The 25,152-nt window shown below is 46.8% G+C and overlaps 1 protein-coding gene across 1 annotated transcript in view; it reads left to right on the forward strand.

The window, feature by feature from the left end:
* Positions 1–25,152, forward strand: part of LOC124553621 (growth factor receptor-bound protein 14-like) — a 1,033,185-nt gene that overhangs the window by 566,461 nt on the left and 441,572 nt on the right. Inside the window, exon 5 of the mRNA XM_047127476.1 lies at positions 14,867–14,997. Within this exon, the coding sequence (XP_046983432.1) occupies positions 14,867–14,997 (131 nt within the window). The remainder of the gene's footprint in view (positions 1–14,866; positions 14,998–25,152) is intronic.

A 25,152-nucleotide genomic window follows, 5' to 3' on the forward strand; every position in this document is an offset into this window, starting at 1 on the left:
TTACGGGATTCTTTTTCCTATTCGTCTGCATTAATTTACATTTATCTATATTTAGAGTTAGCTGCCATTCTTTACACCAATCACAAATTCTGTCGAAGTCATCTCGTATCCTCCTACAGTCACTCAACGACGACACCTTCCCGTACACTACAGCATCATCAGCAAACAGCCGCACATTACTATCCACCCTATCCAAAAGATCATTTATGTAGATAGAAAACAACAGCGGACCTACCACACCGCTGGGACACTCCAGATGATACCCTCACCTCCGATGAACACTCACCATCACAGAGAACTTTAAAATAGAGCTATATATATATATATATATATATATATATATATATATAGCCGCTCAGGGGGTTGGGGGCAGCTTCATATTGATGCACGCTCCATATATATATATATATATATATATATATATATATATATATATATATATATATATATATAAGGCGCAGTAGAGCTCAGAAGGTGGAGCGTGCATCAATATAAAGCTGCCCCCAACCCCTTGGGCGGTGCTCGACAGATGGGTATTAAATCGCCGGCTGGCGCCATTAATAACGGCGCCAGCAGCAGGGATAGCACCTTGTAAGAGAGAGCGGCGCCGGGCTTGCCTGGCCTGGCCTGGCCTGGACTGGCGCCAGTGGGTGCCGCGGCGTGGCGGCAGCTGGCGCCAGCGAGGTGGGCCAACGGCGGCCACGTTGAGCTAGGTCCCGCCGCGTCTAAACAGCTGCGTCCGTGCCGGCGCTAGCACAGCAGCTGGGGCGTAGCCAGGCAGGTGTCGGGCCGGCCGCTTCCACGGCATTCCTCCACACAAATGCCCCACAACCCCAATCACCGTATGTTCTACCTCAGATATCATTATTTCACAGTATAAATGGCCTAGTAGATAGTGTAGGAAGTACCATGCGGCTTTTCGCGGATGATGCTGTAGTATACAGAGAACTTGCAGCATTAGAAAATTGCAGCGAAATGCAGGAAGATCTGCAGCGGATAGGCACTTGGTGCAGGGAGTGGCAACTGACCCTTAACATAGACAAATGTAATGTATTGCGAATACATAGAAAGAAGGATCCTTTATTGTATGATTATACGATAGCAGAACAAACACTGGTAGCAGTTACTTCTGTGAAATATCTGGGAGTATGCGTGCGGATCGATTTGAAGTGGAATGATCATATAAAATTAATTGCCGATAAGGCGGGTGCCAGGTTGAGATTCATTGGGAGAGTCCTTAGAAAATGTAGCCCATCAACAAAGGAGGTGGCTTAGGAAACACTCGTTCGACCTATACTTGAGTATTGCTGGTCAGTGTGGGATCCGTACCAGGTCGGGTTGACAGAGGAGATAGGGAAGATCCAAAGAAGAGCGGCGCGTTTCGTCACCGGGTTATTTGGAAAGCGTGATAGCGTTACGGAGATGTTTAGCAAACTCGAGTGGCAGACTCTGCAAAAGAGGCGCTCTGCATCGCGGTGTAGCTCGCTGTCCAGGTTTCGACAGGGTGAGTTTCTGGATGGGGTATCGAATATATTGCTTCCCCCTACTTATACCCCCCGAGGAGATCACGAATGTAAAATTAGAGATTCGAGCGTGCACGGAGGCTTTCCGGCAGTCGTTCTTCCCGCGAACCGTACGCCACTGGAACAGAGAAAGGAGGTAATGACAGTGGCACGTAAAGTGCCCTCCGCCACACACCGCTGGGTGGCTTGCGGAGTATAAATGTAGATGTGGATTTGTTGCAACAACGCTGGCTTCCGCGGCCGGTGTCATAGTGACTAAAATTCTTCTGGGTATAATGCCGCGTCATTGCTAAAATCTAACAACTATAATAAACTAAAACCCACGTTTCGGCCGAATTGCAGCGGACTGTCTCAGGGCACGACTGGTTTTGCATGGGGATAGCTGCTTCTACACTACTGGCCGTTAAAATTGCTACACCAACAATAAATGCAGGTGATAAACGGTGCCGGCCGAAGTGGCCGTGCGGTTAAAGGCGCTGCAGTCTGGAACCGCAAGACCGCTACGGTCGCAGGTTCGAATCCTGCCTCGGGCATGGATGTTTGTGATGTCCTTAGTTAGGTTTAACTAGTTCTAAGTTCTAGGGGACTAATGAGCTCAGCAGTTGAGTCTCATAGTGCTCAGAGCCATTTGAACCATTTTGATAAACGGGTATTCATTGGACAAATATATTATACTAGAACTGCCATGTGATTACATTTTCATGCAATTTGGGTACACAGATCCTGAGAAATCAGTACCCAGAACAACCACCTCTGGCCATAATAGCGGCCTTGATACGCCTGGGCATTGAGTCGAACAGAGCTCGGATGGCGTGTACAGGTACAGCTGCCCATGCAGCTTCAACAGGATACCACAGTTCACCAAGAGTAGTGGCTGGCGTATTGTGACGAGCCAGTAGCTCGGTCACCATTGACCAGACGTTTTCAGTTGGCGAGAGATAAAGAGAATGTGCTGGCCAGGGCAGCAGTCGAACATTTTCTGTTTCCAGGAAGGCCCATACAGGATCTGCAACATGCGGTCGTGCATTATCCTGCTGAAATGTAGGGTTTCGCAGGGCTCGAATGGAGGGGAGAGCCATGGGTCGTAACACATCTGAGATGTAACGTCCACTGTTCAAAGTGCCGTCAACGCGAACAAGAGGTGACCGAGACGTGTAACGGATGGCACCCCATACCATCACGCCGGGTGATACGCCAGTATGGCGATGACGAATACACTCTTCCAATGTGCGTTCACCGCCATGGCGCAAACAAGGATGCGACCAAAAAAATGGTTCAAATGGCTCTGAGCACTATGGGACTTTACATCTGAGGTCATCAGTCCCATAGAACTTAGAACTACTTAAACGTAACTAACCTAAGTACATCATAGACATCCATGCCCGAGGCAGTATTCGAAACTGCGATCGTAGTGGTCGCGCGGGTCCAGACTGAAGCGCCTAGAACCGCTCGGCCACTCCGGCCGGCCTGTTGTTTGTGTATGAGAAATCGGTTGGAAACTTTCCTCATGTCAGCACGTTGTAGGTGTCGCCACCGGCCCCAACCTTGTGTGAATGCTCTGAGAAGCTAATCATTTGCATATCACAGCATCTTCTTGTCGGTTAAATTTTGCGTCTGTAGCACGTCATCTTCGTGGTGTAGCAATTTCAATGGCCAGTAATGTATTCATTACAGACTATCGATGTCTGGCGTCACTGTTGCCAAACTTTTAATGGGTCATCTAATATGATTGGCTAGTCATGACGTAAGGGCAGAGGGAGGGAAAGAGTTTATTCGTGGATGTCCAACGATTGGTAGCTGTCAGCCAATCAGCGTTCAGCTTTTGGTCGGCAAGTTTTCCTCCTGGTGTGCGCGGAAGTGGGCTGACTGTTGCTCTATAGCAGGGCATCACAACACACGTGCTCGCGGAGCAAGCTGTGAGCAGCAAGGCGCGAGCACGGAGCAGCGTGAGCACGCTACCCCCACTACCGGACCAGAGCGGGGAGTGGGGAGAGTCACATGGGGCGCACAACAGCTGCCGCCAGTCGTCGATGTAAATCCGCGGCCACCTGCAGGGACATCACTCACGAATTATTACTGCGACAAATGAAACAAATAAAGGAGAATGTACACCTGCCACATAATTTTATTAGCTTAGTGTATGCCTCTACATTCGTATTAATGTGTGAACTGTTACACAATAAAAGGTGTCACTGAAGTGTGGGATTCTCGGTTATCTTGTACTTTTTGCCCTTTACAATTGCGTCTATGTTCGGAGTAATTGTTCTTGTGCATTTTAGGCGCAGCGTGCAGTTTAAATTTCGATCAGACAATGCGTTTCTCAGGCGCGTCTTTTTACATTTCATTGCAGAGAACAGTTGTTCACAAACATACGTGGAACCGAACATTGATATTATTGTAGCCGCCAGTTTGTGCCGACGAGGAAATCTATCCTGAGGGAAGTGTCTGTAGAATTCCAAAATGTTTTTCTTGTTCTGAAATTTCTCTCTGTATTCTCTGTCACACTGCAGGTCAATAATTTCTAGTTGCAGCTCAGGACGAATCTCTTCAATATTCGCTGAATATGGAGGGGAGAGCAGATCAGAATCACTGTCTAGTGCTGTCAGACCTTGAAGGCGTTGATCAAATTCTTCCTTAGGGGCAACTAAACTATGTGAATAACGTTCACAGTCTTTGTGAACATCTTGCACGGATGATAATTTAGGAAAATGAGCTAGGTTTCCTGTTTCCAGCTGACTCACCCAAAGTGTCAATTTCATTTTAAAAGCTCGTATTCGATCTATGAAATGAGTAATTAGCAGATCTTTACCTCGTAGTAAAATGTTCAAAGCATTCAGATGGCTAGTTAAACCTGCTAGGAACGCGAGATCACATTCAAACGTGCGCGCGCATTTCCCCTCCCTCCCCACTCCGCGACCTTGCATCTGCTCGCGAGCACGCGCCTGAGCAGACGCGAGTACTCGCGCTCAAAACCGGCCGGTTGTTAAGCCTTGCTCTACAGCTTTTTGTGCAGACACGTCCGTGTTCCGTGGAGCTTCTGCCTGCGACAGCTCGCGCCCCATTGGACTGGGATGGCCGCCAGCCAGGACGCCGGGAGTTTGTACCCATCTTCTCAAGCTGCTTGTAATAAGCTCGTGGTCGTGCGGTAGCGTTCTCGCTTCCCGCGCCCGGGTTCCCGGGTTCGATTCCCCGCGGGGTTAGGGATTTTCGCTGCCTCGTGGTGACTGGGTGTTGTGTGATGTCCTTAGGTTAGTTAGGTTTAAGTAGTTCTAAGGTTTCAATTTAATAAGTCACAGCTGCAAAATACTAACGCGAATTCTTTATAGACGAATGGAAAAACTGGTAGAAGCCCACCTCGGGGAAGATCAGTTTGGAATCCGTAGAAATGTTGGAACACGTGAGGCAATACTGACCCTACGACTTATCTTAGAAGAAAGATTAAGGAAAGGCAAACCTACGTGTATAGCATTTGTAGACTTAGAGAAAGCTTTTGACAATGTTGACTGGAATACTCTCTTTCAAATTCTCAAGGTGGCAGGGTAAAATACAGGGAGCCAAAGGCTATTTACAATTTGTACAGAAATCAGATGGCAGTTATAAAGAGTCGAAGGGCATGAAAGGGAAGCAGCGGTTGGGAAGGGAGTGAGACAGGGTTGTAGCCTCTCCCCGATGTTATTCAATCTGTATATTGAGGAAGCAGTAAAGGAAACAAAAGAAAAGTTCGGAGTAGGTATTAAAATCCATGGAGAAGAAATAAAAACTTTGAGGTTCGCCGATGACATTGTAATTCTGTCAGAGACAGCAAAGGACTTGGAAGAGCAGTTGAACGGAATGGACAGTATCTTGGAAGGAGGGTATAAGATGAACATCAACAAGAGCAAAACGAGGATAATCGAATTTAGTCGAATTAAATCGGGTGATGTTGAGGGAATTAGATTAGGAAATGAGACACTTAAGTAGTAAAGGTGTTTTGCTATTTGGGGAGCAAAATAACTGATGATGGTCGAAGTAGAGAGGATATAATGTAGACTGGCAATGGCAAGGAAAGCGTTTCAGAAGAAGAGAAATTTGTTAACATCGAGTATAGATTTAAGTGTCAGGAAGTCGTTTCTGAAAGTATTTGTATGGAGTGTAGCCATGTATGGAAGTGAAGCATGGATGATAAATAGTTTAGACAAGAAGAGAATAGAAGCTTTCGAAATGTGGTGCTATAGAAGAATGCTGAAGATTAGATGGGTAGATCACATAACTAATGTGGAGGTATTGAATAGAATTGGGGAGAAGAGGAGCTTGTGGCACAACCTGACTAGAAGAAGGGATCGGTTGGTAGGACATGTTCTGAGGCATCAAGGGATCATCAATTTAGTACTGGAGGGCAGCGTGGAGGGTAAAAATCGTAGAGGGAGACCAAGAGATGAATACACTAAACAGATTCAGAAAGACGTAGGCTGCAGTAGGTAGTGGGAGATGAAGAAACTTGCACAGGATAGAGTAGTATGGAGAGCTGCATCAAACCAGTCTCAGGACTGAAGACCACAACAACAACAACAACAAGTTCTAGGGGACTGATGACCATAGATGTTAAGTCCCATAGTGCTCAGAGCCATTTGAACCATTTTGAACCCATTTCCCTTGTACCCCACCTTGCAGATCCTCCCAGGTTTTCAATCGTTATTAGTGTCCAGAATGAGATTTTCACTCTGCAGCGGAATGTGCGCTGATATGAAACATCCTGGCAGATTAAAACTGTGTGCCAGACCGAGATTGGAACTCGGGACCTTTGCCTTTCGTGGGCAAGTGCTCTACCAACTGGGCTACCCAAGTACGACTCATGCCCCGTCCTCACAGCTTTACTTCCTACCTTCCAAACTTTACAGAAGCTCTTCTGTGAATCCTGCAGAACTAGCACTCCTGAAAGAAAGGATATTGCGGAGACGTGGCTTAGCCACAGCCTGGGGGATGTACCCAGAATGAGTTTGGAATGTAGGAGACGAGGTTCTGGCAGAAGTAAAGTTGTGAGGACGGGGCGTGAGTCGTGCTTGAGTAGCTCAGTTGGTAGAGCACTTGCCCGCGAAAGGCAAAGGTCCCGAGTTCGAATCTGCGTTAGTGCTGTGTTTTGGTGCCGTTATCCGGTGCCATCTAGTGATGTGGTTTTAATTGTGTGCTCAACCTGTTTTCCTTCCATGACTGTTCCTTGCTACGTCGGCTGTCACGTAGCAGATTTACTCGTTCTACAAATTGTTACGCTCTGGCCCTGCTTTGCCTGGTGCCTTTTAATGTAGTGTGTGGTTTCTTGTGTACCGTACATCTTCAGATTTTTATCTTCGATTTACAGTCACAGCTTTGTATGCCTTCTTTTCTTCTGCTCCGCTTTTCTTGTTTCTACAGGGTGTTACAATAACATACGGCCAAACTTTCAGGAAACATTCCTCTCACACAAAGAAAGAAAATGTTATGTGGACATGTGTCCGGAAACGCTTACTTTCCATGTTAGAGCTCATTTTATTACTTCTCGTCAAATCACATTAATCATGGAATGGAAACACACAGCAACAGAACATACCAGCGTGACTTCAAACACTTTGTTACAGGAAATGTTCAAAATGTCCTTCGTTAGCGAGGATACGTGCATCCACCCTCCGTCGCACGGAATCCCTGATGCGCTGATGCAGCCCCGGAGAATGGCGTATTGTATCACAGCCGTCCACAATACGAGCACGAAGAGTCTCTACATTTGTTACGGGGGTTGCGTAGACAAGAGCTTTCAAATGCCTCCATAAATGGAAGTCATGAGGGTTGAGGTCAGGAGAGCGTGGAGGCCACGGAATTGGTCCGCCTCTACCAATCCGTCGGTCACCGAATCTGTTGTTGAGAAGCGTACGAACACTTCGACTGAAATGTGCAGGAGCTCCATCGTGCACGAACCATATGTTGTGTCGTACTTGTAAAGGCACATGTTCTAGCAGCACAGGTAGAGTATCCCGTATGAAATCAAGATAACGTGCTCCATTGAGCGTAGGTGGAAGAACGTGGGGCCCAATCGTGACATCACCAACAATGTCCGCCCAAACGTTCACAGAAAATCAGTTGATGACGTGGTTGCACAATTGCGTGCGGATTCTCGTCAGCCCACACATGTTGATTATGAAAATTTACAGTTTGATCACGTTGGAATGAAGCCTCATCCGTAAAGAGAACATTTGCACCGAAATGAGGATTGACACATTGTCGGATGAACCATTCGTAGAAGTGTACCCGTGGAGGCCAATCAGCTGCTGACAGTGCCTGCACACGCTGTACATGGTACGGAGACAACTGGTTCTCCCGTAGCACTCTCCATACAGTGACGTGGTCAACGTTACCTTGTATAGCAGCAACATCTCTGACGCTGACATTAGCGTTATCGTCAACTGCACGAAGAATTGCCTCGTCCATTGCAGGTGTCCTCGTCGTTCTAGGTCTTCCCCAGTCGCGAGTCATAGGCTGGAATGTTCCGTGCTCCCTAAGACGCCGATCAATTGCTTCGAACGTCTTTTTGTCGGGACACCTGCGTTCTGGAAATCTGTCTCGATATAAACGTACCGCGCCACGGCTATCGCCCCGTGCTAATCCGTACATCAAATGGGCATGTGCCAACTCAGCATTTGTAGACATTGCACTGACTGCAAAACGACGTTCGTGATGAACACTAACCTGTTGATGTTACGTACTGATGTGCTTGATGCTAGTACTGTAGAGCAATGAGTCGCATGTCAACACAAGCACCGAAGTCAACATTACCTTCCTTCAACTGGGCCAACTGGCGGTGAGTCGAGGAAGTACAGTACTTACTGACGAAGCTAAAATGAGCTCTAACATGGAAATTAAGCGTTTCCAGATACATGTGCACATAACATCTTTTCTTTATTTGTGTGTTAGGAATGTTTCCTGAAAGTTTGGCCGAACCTTTTTGTAACACCCTGTATATTCCGCTATGTTACCTCCTTCATATTGTATTTAAATGTCTTCCTGTCTATTTAGGTCTCTCGGCTGAAGAGCGGCTCTTATGCTGCTGCCAGCCCGCCCCTGATGGGGAATGGAAATGACAGTAAAGGAAAAAAAAGAGCCATGCTCGCTGCAGTGCGGGAACAATTTCAATACCGCACTGACACATGCCGTGCATCTCAAGGGTGGCATATTGAACACCTATGAAAAGTTATGAAAAAAAAAAAAAAAACTTTTTGAGTTTCCCGTTCATAAAAAAAATTCTTTGCGTATGTTCGTTAGTTACGGAAATATAGACGTGCCAAATGCGATTATTCATAGACCCTGTATTACCGTCGCAAGTAAATGTCATGAGTTGTGAGAGCAGGTGAGATGCCGCTAAGACCTCTCAGAGGAAAGAAAACAACAAATAAAAGGGTGTGAACAAATGTTATGACAACGAAATTCAAGAGTCGAAACTTCCAAAACGGAAGGAATCAGCATGACTTTCGAAAAAGACGATCGTGTGAAAACCAGCTCGCGCTATTCGTCCACTAGACTCAGAGGGCCATAGACACGGGTTGCCAGGTAGATGCCGTGTTTCTTGGCTTCCGTAAGGCGTTTGATACTTTTCCCCACAGTCGTTTAGTGAACAAAGTAAGAGCATATGGACTAGCACACCAATTGTGTGATTGGATTGAACATTTCCTAGATAACAGAACGCAGTATGTCATTCTCAATGGAGAGAAGTCTTCCGAAGTAAGAGTGATTTCAGGTGTGCCGCAGGGGAGTGTCCTAGGACCGTTGCTATTCAAAAGGTATATAAATGACCTTGTCAATTACATCGGAAGTTCACTGAGGCTTTTTGCGGATGATGCTGTAGTATATCGAGAGGTTGTAAGAATGGAAAATTGTACTGAAATGCAGGAGGATGTGCAACGAATTGACGCATGGTGCAGGGAATGGTAACTGAATATCAATGTGCTGAGACTACGTAGAAAGAAACCTTTACATTTAGCTACAATACAGCAGCTCATCAACTGGAAGCAGTTAATTCCATAAATTATGTGGGAGTAGGCATTAGGAGTGATTTCAAATGGAATGACCATATAAAATTAATCGTCAGTAAAGCAGATGCCAGACTGAGATTCATTGGAAGAATCCTAAGGAAATGGAGTCCGAAAATAAAGGAAGTAGTTTACAGTACACTTGTCCGCCCACTGCACGAATATTGCTCACCGGTGTGGGATCCGTACCTGATAGCGTTGATAGAAGAGATAGAGAAGATCCAGCAGAGAGCAGCGCGCTTCATTACAGGATCATTTAGTAATCGCAGAAGTGTTACGAAGATGGTAGATAAACTCCTGTGGAAGACTCTGCAGGAGAGACGCTCGGTAGCTGGCTGCGGGCTTTTGTCGAAGTTTCGAGAACACACCTTCACCGAGGAGTCAAGCAGTATATTGCTCCCTCCTACGTATATCTCACGGAGAGACCGTGAGGATAAAATCAGAGAGATTAGAGCCCACACAGAGGCATACCGACAATCTTTCTTTCCACGAACAATACGAGACTGGAATAGATGGGAGAACCGATAGAGGTACTCAAAGTACCCTCCGCCACACACCGTCAGGTGGCTTGCGGAGTATGGATGTAGATGTAGATGTAGAAGGCCAGAGTCGCAACATGTGGTACTTCTGTAGAAGAAATAAGGGGCACGTACGTCTGGATGTCGCTTCGTTAAACCTCGGTATTGTAAACGGGCGTTACACCTTCTTTTTTCCACAGTTCAGTACACATTCTGCCAGTTTTCATGCTTGGTCTGTGTTCAGTTTTTGACGGGCTATGCACTGGGCCAACTCACCACTGAATCTGAGGGAGGGTGTGACTGGGAGTTCCCCTTGTCAGTGACCACACAAAACATGGCGACCAGTTGCTGTGGCCTTCTCCACCAGCCATCACTGCGCCTAGAGTGTCAGCAACCAAACTGACATCCTGCAGCCGCGGGTTGCCCGCTTCGCAGGTACACCGAAGCCTACACAACCAATATTGATGAACAGCCACAACCACAACAACAACAACAACAACACAGCAAAGACACCAGCGGCCACCAGGGGCCACTACCGGCCCACATAAACATAAGGAAGAGGTCACTGCGGATCCCAGAACTGTTTTCACACGTCAAACCACGTGATGGAAAATAGTTCCGAGGTACTCATCCGCCGAAGTGCTATAAAGGCCGGCGCTCAGCCGCACATCGGCGGACCCCCCCCCCCCCCCCCCCCATCTCTGGACAATCCAAGCCAAGGCACGCTCCAGGCTCCGTCTCCTCAAGCTCCTTTCTGGCCGTACGTGGGGTCTGGACCCCTCCACCATCCTACACACCTATAAATCCCTCATCCGCCCCATTCTCTGCTACGCCCACCCTGCCTGGATCTCCGCTCCGCCAACCTTTTACAAATCCCTTCAAATCCTCGAACGCCTATCGTATCTGTCTCCCCTCCCCCACACAGATCCTGTACGACCTTATTCCGTTCCCCCACCTCCTCCTCTTCCTCGAACGGATTCGGATCCTCTACACCTCCCGTAAACTCGATCCCCCTCAACCACTGGTCTCTCCCATCCTCTCCTGCCCCGTCCTCTGCTGTGCCTGTATTCCAACGTCCCACCTGCTCTCCATCTCTCCACCCTCCTTACCCTCTCCCAAGGTGTCTTCCGCCAGCTCCCCCTCCCTAATGAAGCCCTCCTCCCCTCCATCTACCCCTCCTATCAACTTTTGATCCTCCCCTCCCACTTCCTGTGTCCTTTCCTTAGGGCACCCCCTTCTCTATCCTTCCCTCCATACTCCCTTCCTCCCCCCTCCTCCCCCGGGCTTCCCCAACCCCCTCCTACCTTCATTCCTCCCCCCAACTCCCCTGCCATTGGCATCTCTACTCTCCCCTCTCCCTCCCCCACTACCTTCTTCCCCTCTTGGCAGGTCCCCAGAATCGCACACGCTAAGTGGACATTCGCGCGCCGGAGATCATCGCCCTCAGTTTAGTGTCTCTGCCGTCCTGATTGTGATTGAGTGTTTTTCGCCGCCACGCTCCTCGTTCACTTGTACCGTCTCGTTCGTCAGTGTTTGTGTGCAGTGCCGACAGTATTTTCGTGTGTTTTCGTCGAGTGTGAACGGCTTCATGGTTCTTATTTATTCTATTTGCTGTTTTCTAACCTCCGATTTGTTACTTTTCTGTCTCCTTTTTCTCAATTATTGTATTTCTTGTGGCTGAAGAGCGGAGTAGATGTAATCTGCTGCCAGCCCGCCTTTGTATAAGGTGAACAAATCACAATAAAGGGAAAAAAACCACACATCGGCAGTTCATCGACCGCCAGCAGACGTGGATAGCTGCCGCCCCGGCAGCCCGGCTTGGATCTTCTCGCTGATCTCTGGATTAGGCTTGGTATATCGGAGAAGTCTCTGGCGGAGGCTAGTAGGAAATTATTTCAGTTGTTTTCTATCTTATTCTTGTATGTAGTTGTGAATCGAAGACGGATCACTGTTTTGCGTTGGTGTTATATTGGGAGAATTTGTTTTGGTTAATTGAACAGTCCAATAAATTGTTTTCGGACTTCGATCGTTAGTTTCTTCTGCTTACGCCAGGCCCCCACAACCGCGCGAGTGGTCGACTGTGAAGAGCGGACAAATTGAGTAGCTGGCCGGCGGCCATTAGAGTGGTAAACTGACGCGCGGAGTTCGAATGTTTATACACCGCTTTTGGTTATAAAATGCCTTCCCTTGAGTTAGGTCACAAACATAATGCCTCATTTAAATACGTCACTACAATATACTTTTTAATTTATGAACAAACAGCGACTAGTCACTGTTGATGAATGTATCTTACGTACTACATGGAATCTGCCGTTGCTAAAAGTTATGTACTGGACCCCTAGCATTTTTCGTAGTTCATTTACGATAGATGTACGCAAAATGCATCAAAATACTCGAAGTTTTGCCCACTATATTAACAGATATTTTCTGACTCTACCTTGCTTTAGATTTTATGACGAGAAGTGCGTTATATATGGCATAGTGCTTTGGCAACTCACGACCAAATTATCAAGTTTCAACCTAACCTAGACCATAAAAACACTACCGATCAGCCAACTTTCTTCACAATGATCAGAACATATAAAAAGTTATTGTGTCGGTCGGAAATCTTGCCTCCTGACAGCGTGTAAGCATTTTTGTAACAGCTGTGGTTTTGAGAAAGGAAACCTGCAAATACATGCACAGGCATTATGCTAATACCGTGTTACAAAATCATTTATTAAGCAAGTGCACTGACATACGAAACAACTTAAAATATTCACATACCTGTGAAATGTAATATTCGTTCCTTTCTCCAATGTATTTGTACAATTAATCGCTGTACAACTCTCCACCATTGTACTTCTTTTGATTGGAACGTAGAGACGGTAGAATTACGAGTAACAAATACTGTATGTACGCCCCAACAAATATACATCGTTGAATCAGGGTCTTCATAAACAACAATACTAGACAACATATCAGACTAAAACCACTATAATGGCGTCCGGCCGAAGGTTCAAATTATCCCGTGACTGCAGCGCCATAAGTGAGTCTAGTTATTTTTTACAAGGTCTTTGGCTTACGCAGACATAGCACCAGTAGTACGCCGTGGCGCCGCTGGGAGTGCTGAGTGCCGTGCCTCTGCCCTTGTGTATGCAGGGTGTTACAAAAAGGTACGGCCAAACTTTCAGGAAACATTCGTAACACACAAATAAAGAAAAGATGTTATGTGGACATGTGTCCGGAAACGCTTAATTTCCATGTTAGAGCTCATTTTAGTTTCGTCAGTATGTACTGTGCTTCCTCGATTCACCGCCAGTTGGCCCAATGGAAGGAAGGTAATGTTGACTTCGGTGCTTGTGTTGACATGGGACTCATTGCTCTACAGTACTAGCATCAAGCACATCAGTACGTAGCATCAACAGGTTAGTGTTCATCACGAACGTGGTTATGCAGTCAGTGCAATGTTTACAAATGCGGAGTTGGCAGATGCCCATTTGATGTATGGATTAGCACGGGGCAATAGCCGTGGCGCGAGACGTTTGTATCGAGGCAGATTTCCAGAACGAAGGTGTCCCGACAGGAAGACGTTCGAAGCAATTGATCGGCGTCTTAGGGAGCACGGAACATTCCAGCCTATGACTCGCGACTGGGGAAGACCTAGAACGACGAGGACACCTGAAATGGACGAGGCAATTCTTCGTGCAGTTGACGATAACCCTAATGTCAGCGTCAGAGAAGTTGCTGCTGTACAAGGTAACGTTGACCACGTCACAGTATGGAGAGTGCTACGGGAGAACCAGTTGTTTCCGTACCGTGTACAGCGTGTGCAGGCACTATCAGCAGCTGATTGGCCTCCACGGGTACACTTCTGCGAATGGTTCATCCGACAATGTGTCAATCCTCATTTCAGTGCAAATGTTCTCTTTACGGATGAGGCTTCATTCCAACGTGGTGAAATTGTAAATTTTCGCAATCAACATGTGTGGGCTGACGAGAATCCGCACGCAATTGTGCCATCACGTCATCTACACAGATTTTCTGTGAACGTTTGGACAGGCATTGTTGGTGATGTCTCGATTGGGCCCCACGTTCTTCCACCTACTCTCAATGGAGCACGTTATCATGATTTCATACGGGATACTCTACCTGTGCTGCTAGAACATGTGCCTTTACAAGTACGACACAACATGTGGTTCATGCACGATGGAGCTCCCGCACATTTCAGTCGAAGTGTTCGTACGCTTCTCAACAACAGATTCGGTTACCGATGCATTGGTAGAAGCGGACCAATTCGGTGGCCTCCACGCTCTCCTGACCTCAACCCTCTTTCATTTATGGGGGCATTTGAAACCTCTTGTCTGCGCAACCCCAGTACCAAATGTAGAGACTCTTCGTGCTCGTATTGTGGACGGCTGTGATACAATACGCCATTCTCCAGGGCTGCATCAGCGCATCAGGGATTCTGTGCGACGGAGGGTGGATGCATGTATCCTCGCTAACGGAGGACATTTTGAACATTTCCTGTAACAAAGTGTTTGAAGTCACGCTGGTACGTTCTGTTGCTGTGTGTTTGCATTCCATGATTAATGTGATTTGAAGAGAAGTAATAAAATGAGCTCTAACATGGAAAGTAAGCGTTTCCGGACACATGTGCACATAACATATTTTCTTTCTTTGTGTGTGAGGAATGTTTCCTGAAAGTTTTGCCGTACCTTTTTGTAACACCCTGTATGTAGTCTCTGGTTGTCTGTGCTGTACTGTAGCGCCGAGTGGTGACGTGCCGTGGTGACGTGGTGCTGTGTGCTTCCAGAGCGCTCGCTGGAGGACCACGAGGAGGTGCTGGCCGTGCACCACGATGTGCAGTCGTTCGGCCGCCGCGAGGCCAAGAAGTTCGTCTTCCGCAAGGACTTCTCCAAGTACGAGTTCTTCCACAGCCCGCAGGTGAGTAACAGCTGCGCTACCTTCCTTCACCGCAGTTCTATCTGAACACCCGCACTATCTGATCTCAAGCATCTAGCCATATGTTACTGTGCCGGCCGGGGTGGCCGAGCGGTTCTAGGCGCTTCAGTCCATAACCGCGCGACCGCTGCGGTCGCAGGTTCCAATCCTGCCCCCAACATGGATGTGTGTGCTGTCCTTCGTTGAGTTAGGTTTAAGTACAGTAGAGCGTCGATTATCCGAAGTAATTGGGGGACATTGGTGTTCGGAAAACTGGTTTGTTCAGATAATCGAACTGCACATGTTTATTTGCCAAAAAGAAGAACTGTACAGTAAATTTATTCACAAAAATAGGCATCTCTTTTAGTATTACAAAGTAACATACAAAGGCAACTTTAGTAGGAATATATAGTATGCGGCACAGTTTATTAAACAAAAATATATACATATTACATACACATTTTGCATGAACAATACACACAGTATACAAAATTAACGTTTAAAAAAATCCTTTACAAGGTGCATTCAAGCTCTAAGGCCTCCCATTTTTTTTTCTCCAGACTGGAAAGAGATAGTAACATGCGCATTGTTTTAAAATGAGGCCGCGTTCATTGTCAATACGTCCCAGAGATGGTAGCACCCTACGGCAGATGGAATTTTACTGCCAGCAGCGAGAATGAGAACTGTTTTAAATACTTAAAATGGCGACGTTTTCCTTACTTGAACAGCATGCAATCATTCCTTTTCTGAATTTGCGTGGTGTGAAAGCAATTGAAATTCATCGACAGTCGAAGGAGACGTGTGGTGACGGAGTTACGGATGTGTCGAAAGTGCGTTCGTGGGTGCGACAGTTTAATGAAGGCAGAACATCGTGCGACAACAAACCGAAACAACCTCGGGCTCGCACAAGACGTTCTGACGACACGATCGAGAAAGTGGAGAGAATTGTTTTGGGGGATCGTCGAATGACTGTCGAACAGATCGCCTCCAGAGTTGGCATTTCTGTGGGTTCTGTGCACACAATCCTGCACGACGACCTGAAAATGCGAGAAGTGTCATCCAGGTGGGTGCCACGAATGCTGACGGATGACCACACGGCTGCCCGTGTGGCACATTGCCGAGCAATGTTGACGCGCAACGACAGCACGAATGGGACTTTCTTTTCGTTGGTTGTGACGATGGATGAGACGTGGTTGCCATTTTACAATCCAGAAACAAAGCGCCAGTCAGCTCAATGGAAGCACACAGATTCACCGCCACCAAAAAAATTTCGGGTAACCACCAGTGCTCAAAAAATGATGGTGTCCATGTTCTGGGACAGCGAGGGCGTAATCCTTACCCATTGCGTTCCAAAGGGCACTACGGTAACAGGTGCATCCTACGAAAACGTTTTGAAGAACAAATTCCTTCCTGCACTGCAAGCCGGCCGCGGTGGTCTCGCGGTTCTAGGTGCGCAGTCCGGAACCGTGCGACTGCTACGGTCGCAGGTTCGAATCCTGCCTCGGGCATGGATGTGTGTGACATCCTTAGGTTAGTTAGGTTTAAGTAGTTCTAAGTTCTAGGGGACTGATGACCACAGCAGTTGAGTCCCATAGTGCTCAGAGCCTTTTGACCTGCACTGCAAGAAAAACGTCCGGGAAGGGCTGCGCGTGTGCTGTTTCACCGAGACAACGCACCCGCACATCGAGCTAACGTTATGCAACAGTTTCATGGTGATAACAACTTTGAACTGATTCCTCATGCTCCCTACTCACCTGACCTGGCTCCTAGTGACTTTTGGCTTTTTCCAACAATGAAAGACACTCTCAGTGGCTTCACATTCACCAGCCGTGCTGCTATTGTCTCAGCGATTTTCCAGTGGTCAAAACAGACTCCTGAAGTAGCCTTCGCCGCTGCCATGGAATCATGGCGTCAGCGTTATGACAAATGTGTACGTCTGCAGGGCGATTACGTCGAGAAGTAACGCCAGTTTCGTCGATTTCGGGTGAGTAGTTAATTAGAAAAAAAAAATCGGAGGCTTTAGAACTTGATGCACCTCGTACACCGGTGCCGGGGACAGGAAACACAGTCGCCGGAGGCCACAAGGCAGAAGAGGCACTGGTTACACAAAATTATTACTTAATGATTAGACCTTCCACACAATTATGCTCGAACAGGCAGTACACGACCTCCGATGCCGAGGATCCACACATCCGACCGCGCACGCGTCGCCAGCGTACCCGACACGCCACGGTCACGCGACAACACGCTCTGTCACCGGAGTTCACGTCTTCTCTGCAACGTTGACGGGTAGTGACCGCTCTTTCATGTTAGGTGTCTCCTTTTAAACTCCAGTGTCGAAACGGTGGATTTAAAGAAGCTTGTTAACGTCCCACCAAGGCTAAATGAACAGCAACTACTCGTGGGGCGATTCTGTATACAACCAACACGCGGGGAGATCTTCCGTCATCTCGACCCGCTCGTTACACACAACCGACATACATCACGTGGCGACTCGGTACAACCGACCACGCCTTCTTCGCGCTGGAGAGTCACACTGCCCTCCCGTGTCCACCACACTCTCTGAGCGCAGCCCCCCACTTCCGCGCCACCACACGAGGTTACAACCGGTCAAAGATCTCACTTCCCCCATAGCAGTTTCCCGGAAGCAAAAACGCAGATATCGATAGCCACTTATGCGAGACAACATATCCGCAGCTCGTGGTCGAGCGGTAGCGTTCTCGCTTCCCACGCCCAGGTTCCCGGGTTCGATTCCCGGCGGGATTTTCTCTGCCTCGTGATGACTGGGTGTTGTGTGATGTCCTTAGGTTTAAGTAGTTCTAAGTTCTAGGCTCAGAGCCATTTGAACCATATCAAACAAACATGTGAGGGGAAGAAAAGGAAAAACCAATGCAATATAAACACAAGGTGTAGCACGAGGTGATACACGGCTCATAGTTCTAAGATCTAAGAGACTGACGACCTCAGATGCTAAGTCCCATAGTGCTCAGCGCCAACATGTTAGTGGACTTCAACTGGGACGTCTCCACTCTTCATTTTTTTCTGCAGTCCTCAATCTTCTGACTGGTTTGATGCGGCCCGCTACGAATTCTTCTCCTGTGCCAACCTCTTCATCTCAGAGTAGCACTTGCAACCAACTTCCCCAATTGTTTCCTGGACGTATTCCAATCTCTGTCTTCCATTACTGTATATACAGGGTGGTCCATTGATAGTTACCGGCCCAAATATCTCACGAAATAAGCATCAAACGAAAAAACTACAAAGAACGAAACTTGAAGGGGGAAACCAGATGGCGCTATGGTTGGCACGCTAGATGGCGCTGCCATAGGTCAAACGGATATCAACTGCGTTTTTTTAAAAATAGGAACCCCAATTTTTATTACATATTCGTGTAGTACGTAAAGAAATATGAATGTTTTAGTTGGAGTATTTTGTTCGCTTTGTGATAGATTGCGCTGTGATAGTCACAAACGCATAAATACCTGGTATTACGTAACATTTCGCCAGTGCGGACGGTATTTGCTTCGTAATACAGGGTGTCCAGAAAAGGGCTCCCTGATTTCAAAATTAAATATCTCGAAAACAAAGATCGATAGAGGAATGCAATAAACGGTATGTTTATTGTGAAAGCTGTAAGAAGTTTATACAGCAGTTTGAAATAATAGTTACAAAATCTGCTAACAGATGGCGCTGTACGCTGTACAGCTCGTATCAGCATACGTAAGTGAAATAATCGTATGGAAACAATCTTTGCAAACAATCACATCACAATGTTTTCAAAATGTTCACCATTGGCACTACAGAGGTGACGCAAACGAAGAATGAAATTCGCCATCACATTTCGTTGTGTCTCAACCGAAATGGATTCACATGCCACAGAGATCGCCGATTCAAGCTCGTCCAGCGTGGCGGGATGCTTCGGGTAGACCATGTCTTTCACTGTGCCCCACAAAAAAAGTCGCAGGGAGTCAAATCCGGCGAATATGGAGGCCAATCCGTGCCTGCACCAGTAAATTTGGGTTATTCCAAAGCAATGGCTCGATTCCCGAAGTATTCCTCAAGAAAGCGAAACACTTGGTCGGTCCGACGTGGTCGGGCTCCATCTTGCATAAACCATTCAGTACCTGGTCGATCCTCTAACGCTTGTTGTGTGGCGACAAATTGTTCCAAAATTGCAACGTAGCGTGCACCAGTGACCGTTTGTCGAATGAAAAGAGGGCCAATAATGCCTCTGCTGCATACTGCAGCCCACACAGTACCTTTAGGAGAATACAGGGGTTTCACTTCACACCGATATGGCTTTTCGGAACCCCAAAATCGCCAGTTCTGCTTATTCACGTATCCATTCTGGTGGAAGTGTGCTTCATCTGTAAACCAGATGCAGCCAACGTCAAATCCTTCACTATCAATCATTGTGAGCATCTGATTAGCAAAGGCAAACCTTTGTTGCACAACTCGTACGGGTATGGCCTGGTGCGTTTGAATTTTGAATGGAAACATGTGTAGACTTAGAAAGAATTTCCTGCGTGCCGGAACGCTTCAAACCAGTCTCAGATGCAATTCTACGGACGGATGACATTGGATTTAGCTGAATAATTCCAGGAACTGTGGCGATATTTTCAGGCGTAACTGCGGTTTGCTTGCGGCCAACGTGCCCCACTAGATCATCAGTTACGCTGCCTGTTCGTTGAAATTTTGCGAAGAGCGTACGAATGGTTTTCACATCGGGTCCTTTTGTAACATTAAATGGTGCTTGAAAACTTCGCCTTGTTGCCGTAGGACTCTCTTCTAACCTGTGGTACTGTAACACCAGAAAAACGCGTCGTTCAATGGAGTACATGGTTTTAATCTCTTCCTTTGGTACGCTTACCTCCTTTCACGTTTCAATAGTGGAACTGATCGCTCTGGGCTTCGGATCACTATTTATACTAGGCATTACGTGTGGCGATTACAGCGCCATCTGTTAGCGGCTTTTGTAACTATTATTTCAAACTGCTGTATAAACTTCTGACAGCTTTCACAATAAACATACCGTTTACTGCATTCCTCTATCGATGTTTGTTTTCGAGATATTTAATTTTGAAATCAGGGAGTCCTTTGCTGGACACCCTGTATATTACCAGTGTTAAAATGGACCGTTTACCAATTGCGGAAAAAGTCGATATCGTGTTGATGTGTGGCTATTGTGATCAAAATGCCCAACGGGCGTGTGCTATGTATGCTGCTCGGTATCCTGGACGACATCATCCAAGTGTCCGGACCGTTCGCCAGATAGTTACGTTATTTAAAGAAACAGGAAGTGTTCAGCCACATGCGAAACGTCAACCACGACCTGCAACAAATGATGATGCCCAAGTAGCTGTTTTAGCTGCTGTCGCGGCTAATCCGCAAATCAGTAGCAGACAAACTGCGCGAGAATCGGTAATCTCAAAAACATCGGTGTTGAGAATGCTACATCGACATCGATTGCACCCGTACCATATTTCTATGCACCAGGAATTGCTTGGCGACGACTTTGAACGTCGTGTACAGTTCTGCCACTGGGCACAAGAGTAATTATGGGAAGATGACAGATTTTTCGCACGCGTTCTATTTTGCGAAGAAGCGTCATTCACCGACAGCGGTAACGTAAACCGGCATAATATGCACTATTGGGAAACGGAAAATCCACGATGGCTGCGACAAGTGGAACATCAGCGACCTTGGCGGGTTAATGTATGGTGCGGCATTATGGGAGGAAGGATAATTGGCCCTCATTTTATCGACGGCAGTCTAAATGGTGCAATGTATGCTGATTTCCTACGTAATGTTCTACCGACGTTACTGCAAGATGTTTCACTGCATGACAGAATGGCGATGTACTTCCAACATGATGGATGTCCCGCACATAGCTCTCATGCGGTTAAAGCGGTACTGAATAGCATATTTCATGACAGGTGGATTGGTCGTCGAAGCACCATACCGTGGCCCACACGTTCACCGGATCTGACGTCCCCGGATTTCTTTCTGTGGGGAAAGTTGAAGGATATTTGCTATCGTGATCCACCGACAACGCCTGACAACATGCGTCAGCGCATTGTCAATGCGTGTGCGAACATTCCGGAAGGCGAACTACTCGCTGTTGAGAGGAATGTCGTTACACGTATTGCCAAATGCATTGAGGTTGACGGACATCATTTTGAGCATTTATTGCATTAATGTGGTATTTACAGGCAATCGCGCTGTAACAGCATGCGTTCTCAGAAATGATAAGTTCACTAGGGCACATATAGCACATTGGAACAACCGAAATGAAATGTTCAAACGTACCTACATTCTGTGATTTAATTTAAAAAACCTACCTGTTACGAACTATTCGTCTAAAATTGTGAGCCGTATGTTTGTGCTATTACAGCGCCGTCTATCAGAAAGCGAGAAAAGTGGTCCAAGAAGAACATTCGTATTTCTTCACGTACTACACGAATATGCAATAAAAAATGAGGGTTCCTATTAAAAAAAAAAGCAGTTGATATCCGTTTGACCTATGGCAGCGCCATCTAGCGGGCCAACCATAGCATCTCGTTTTCCCCTTCAAGCTAGACGAGTTTCGTTCTTTGTAGTTTTTTCGTTTGAAGCTTATTTCGCGAGATATTTGGCCCGGTCACGATCAACCGGCCATATCACAATGGGGAGGGGCACTATGAATATATAGTGCGGTACAGTAAGTTGGGAATGTGGATCTCACGGGAGGCGTGCCAGAAATAAATCCAAACAGTCGTACTATCCTCTGTGTCCTCGGTGGCTCAGATGGATAGAGGGTCTGCCAAGTAAGCATTCCGCGTTAAAAGTGTGTCAGTTCCCGCCGTGCAGCGATAATCACGTCGGAAACCTTTTCACAGGAGTCACCTGACAAGGGAACCTCCCCATTGCACCCCCCTCAGATTTAGTTGTAAGTTGGCACAGTAGATAGGCCTTGAAATACTGAACACAGATCAATCGAGAAAACAGGAAGAAGTTGTGTGGAACTATGAAAAAAATAAGCAAAATATACAAACTGAGTAGTCCATGTGCACGATACGCAACATCTAGGATAGTGTGAGCTCAGGAGCGCCGTGGTCCCGTGGTTAGCGTGAGCAGCTGCGGAACAAGAGGTCCTTGGTTCAAGCCTTCCCTCAAGTGAAAAGTTTACTTTCTTTATTTGCGCAAAGTTATGATCTGTCCGTTCGTTCATTGACGTCCCTGTTCACTGTAATAAGTTTAGTGTCCGTGTTTTGCGACCGCACCGCAAAACCGTGCGATTAGTAGACGAGGGGACGTGCCTCTCGAATGGGAACCGAAAACAGTTGATCGCAAGGTCGTAGGTCAACCGATTCCTCCACGGGACAACACGTCTGATACATTCTGTACGATACTGGTGACGGCATGTGCGTCACATGGCAGGATTATGTTGTCGACCCACCTAACTTGTACACTTGGCGAATGAGTAAAAAGATTCTTCTACCTTGCCCGATTTAGGTTTTCTTGTGGATGTGATAATCACTCCCAAAAAAGTGATGAAAACATAAGAGTTTGTCACATAAACTGCAACAAATGAATGCTACAGTTTCACAGTCGCACAGTTTTCCCTATGCTTTGTCAAAACAGATGTTTTTAACGTTTTCAAATTTTTCCGTTTGTAAACCGTCAGATCCTGCATATGTCCAAGCAAATCTGAACATATCCTGGAATTTTGGAGAGCGAAGTTGATTATGTGTCAGTACCTGAACTTTGATAATTGTCTCAAAATAAAAAAATAAACTTTTCACTCGAGGGAAGACTTGAACGAAGGACCTTTCGTTCCGCAGCTGCTCACGCTAACCACGGGACCATAGCGCTACTGAGCCCACAGTAACCTTGATGTTGCATATCTTGCGCATGGACTACTCAGTTTGTATATTTTGCTTATTTTTTTCATAATTCCAAACAACTTCTTCCTGTTTTCTCGATTGATCTGTGTTTAGTTTTTCAAGGCCTATCCACTTTGCCAACTTATAACTAAATCTGAGGGGGGTGCGATGGGGAGGTTCCCTTGTGAGCACTATGGGACTAAACATCTGAGGTTATAAGTCCCCTAGAACTTAGAACTACTTAAACCTAACTAACCTAAGCACATCACACCTCCATGCCCGACGCAGGATTCGAACCTGCGACCGTAGCAGTCACGCGGTTCCGGACTGAAGCGCCTAGAACCGCACGGCCACACCGGCCGGCGACTGTGACAGGAGAGGGATAACTTTATTTGTTTAGAAGTTATAATTGTAACTTTATGATTACCCTGGTACAAGGAGTAGATCACGGACGGCATTGGATGGAGCGTTCATTTGTAAGCGCCTCCAGCCCGGAAACGGAGGGTTCCAAATGATTGGAAAAGAGCACAGATAGTCCCAGTCTTCAAGAAGGGTCGTCGAGCAGATGCGCAAAACTATAGACCTATATCTCTGACGTCGATCTGTTGTAGAATTTTAGAACATGTTTTTTGCTCGAGTATCATGTCATTTCTGGAAACCCAGAATCTACTATGTAGGAATCAACATGGATTCCGGAAACAGCGATCGTGTGAGACCCAACTCGCTTTATTTGTTCATGAGATCCAGAAAATATTAGATACAGGCTCCCAGGTAGATGCTATTTTTCTTGACTTCCGGAAGGCGTTCGATACAGTTCCGCACTGTCGCCTGATAAACAAAGTAAGAGCCTACGGAATATCAGACCAGCTGTGTGGCTGAATTCAAGAGTTTTTAGCAAACAGAACACAGCATGTTGTTATCAATGGAGAGACGTCTACAGACGTTAAAGTAACCTCTGGCGTGCCACAGGGGAGTGTTATGGGACCATTGCTTTTCACAATATATATAAATGACTTAGTAGATAGTGTCGGAAGTTCCATGCGGCTTTTCGCGGCTGATGCTGTAGTATAGAGAAGTTGCTGCATTAGAAAATTGTAGCGAAATACAGGAAGATCTGCAGCGGATAGGCACTTGGTGCAGGGAGTGGCAACTGACCCTTAACATAGACAAATGTAATGTATTGCGAATACATAGAAAGAAGGATCCTTTATTGTATGATTATATGATAGCGGAACAAACACTGGTAGCAGTTACTTCTGTAAAATATCTGGGAGTATGCGTGCGGAACGATTTGAAGTGGAATGATCATATAAAGTTAATTGTTGGTAAGGCGGGTACCAGGTTGAGATTCATTGGGAGAGTGCTTAGAAAATGTAGTCTATCAACAAAGGAGGTGGCTTACAAAACACTCGTTGGACCTATACTTGAGTATTGCTCATCAGTGTGGGATCCGTACCAGGTCGGGTTGACGGAGGAGATAGAGAAGATCCAAAGAAGAGCGGCGCGTTTCGTCACAGGGTTATTTGGTAACCGTGATAGCGTTACGGAGATGTTTAATAAACTCAAGTGGCAGACTCTGCAACAGAGGCGCTCTGCATCGCGGTGTAGCTTGCTGTCCAGGTTTCGAGAGGGTGCGTTTCTGGATGAGGTATCGAATATATTGCTTCCCCCTACTTATACCTCCCGAGGAGATCACGAATGTAAAATTAGAGAGATTAGAGCGCGCACGGAGGCTTTCAGACAGTCGTTCTTCCCGCGAACCATACGCGACTGGAACAGGAAAGGGAGGTAATGACAGTGGCACGTAAAGTGCCCTCCGCCACACACCGTTGGGTGGCTTGCGGAGTATCAATGTAGATGTAGATGAAGACGATATGTGCAACAGGGCATTCGGGCAGTAGGAAATAGAATGGCCATCACACCAGAAAAAAAATAGAAAATGGTTTTAACGTATATGTGTGGATTGGAAGAAGGGCACAAGATACCGGAGAGGCAAATTCCGACGGAAAACTAAGCGGTCAGTAAACAAGTTTGCGTGACCGCCTCCACGCGTCTCAAGCGATCGGCGGGCTCGCAGGTAAACACACTTGTTTACAGCGCGTATCTCTTCAGGAACTGGCGGATAAGGCCGCTCAGTAGTGCCAGCAACAGAAGGGGAGGGGGTCTAGAGTCTGAAACGAAGGGGGAAAAAAAGTGTGCAGCCACGGAATGCCGGACATTTGCCACACTTGCCCCTTCGCCAGGTAGCTTGAGTAGCGATCCCTCAGGTAAGGGACGCCCTTCCTCGTACGTC

The sequence above is a fragment of the Schistocerca americana genome, chromosome 11, assembly GCF_021461395.2.
Source record: "Schistocerca americana isolate TAMUIC-IGC-003095 chromosome 11, iqSchAmer2.1, whole genome shotgun sequence".
Taxonomy (NCBI): Eukaryota; Metazoa; Arthropoda; class Insecta; order Orthoptera; family Acrididae; genus Schistocerca; species Schistocerca americana.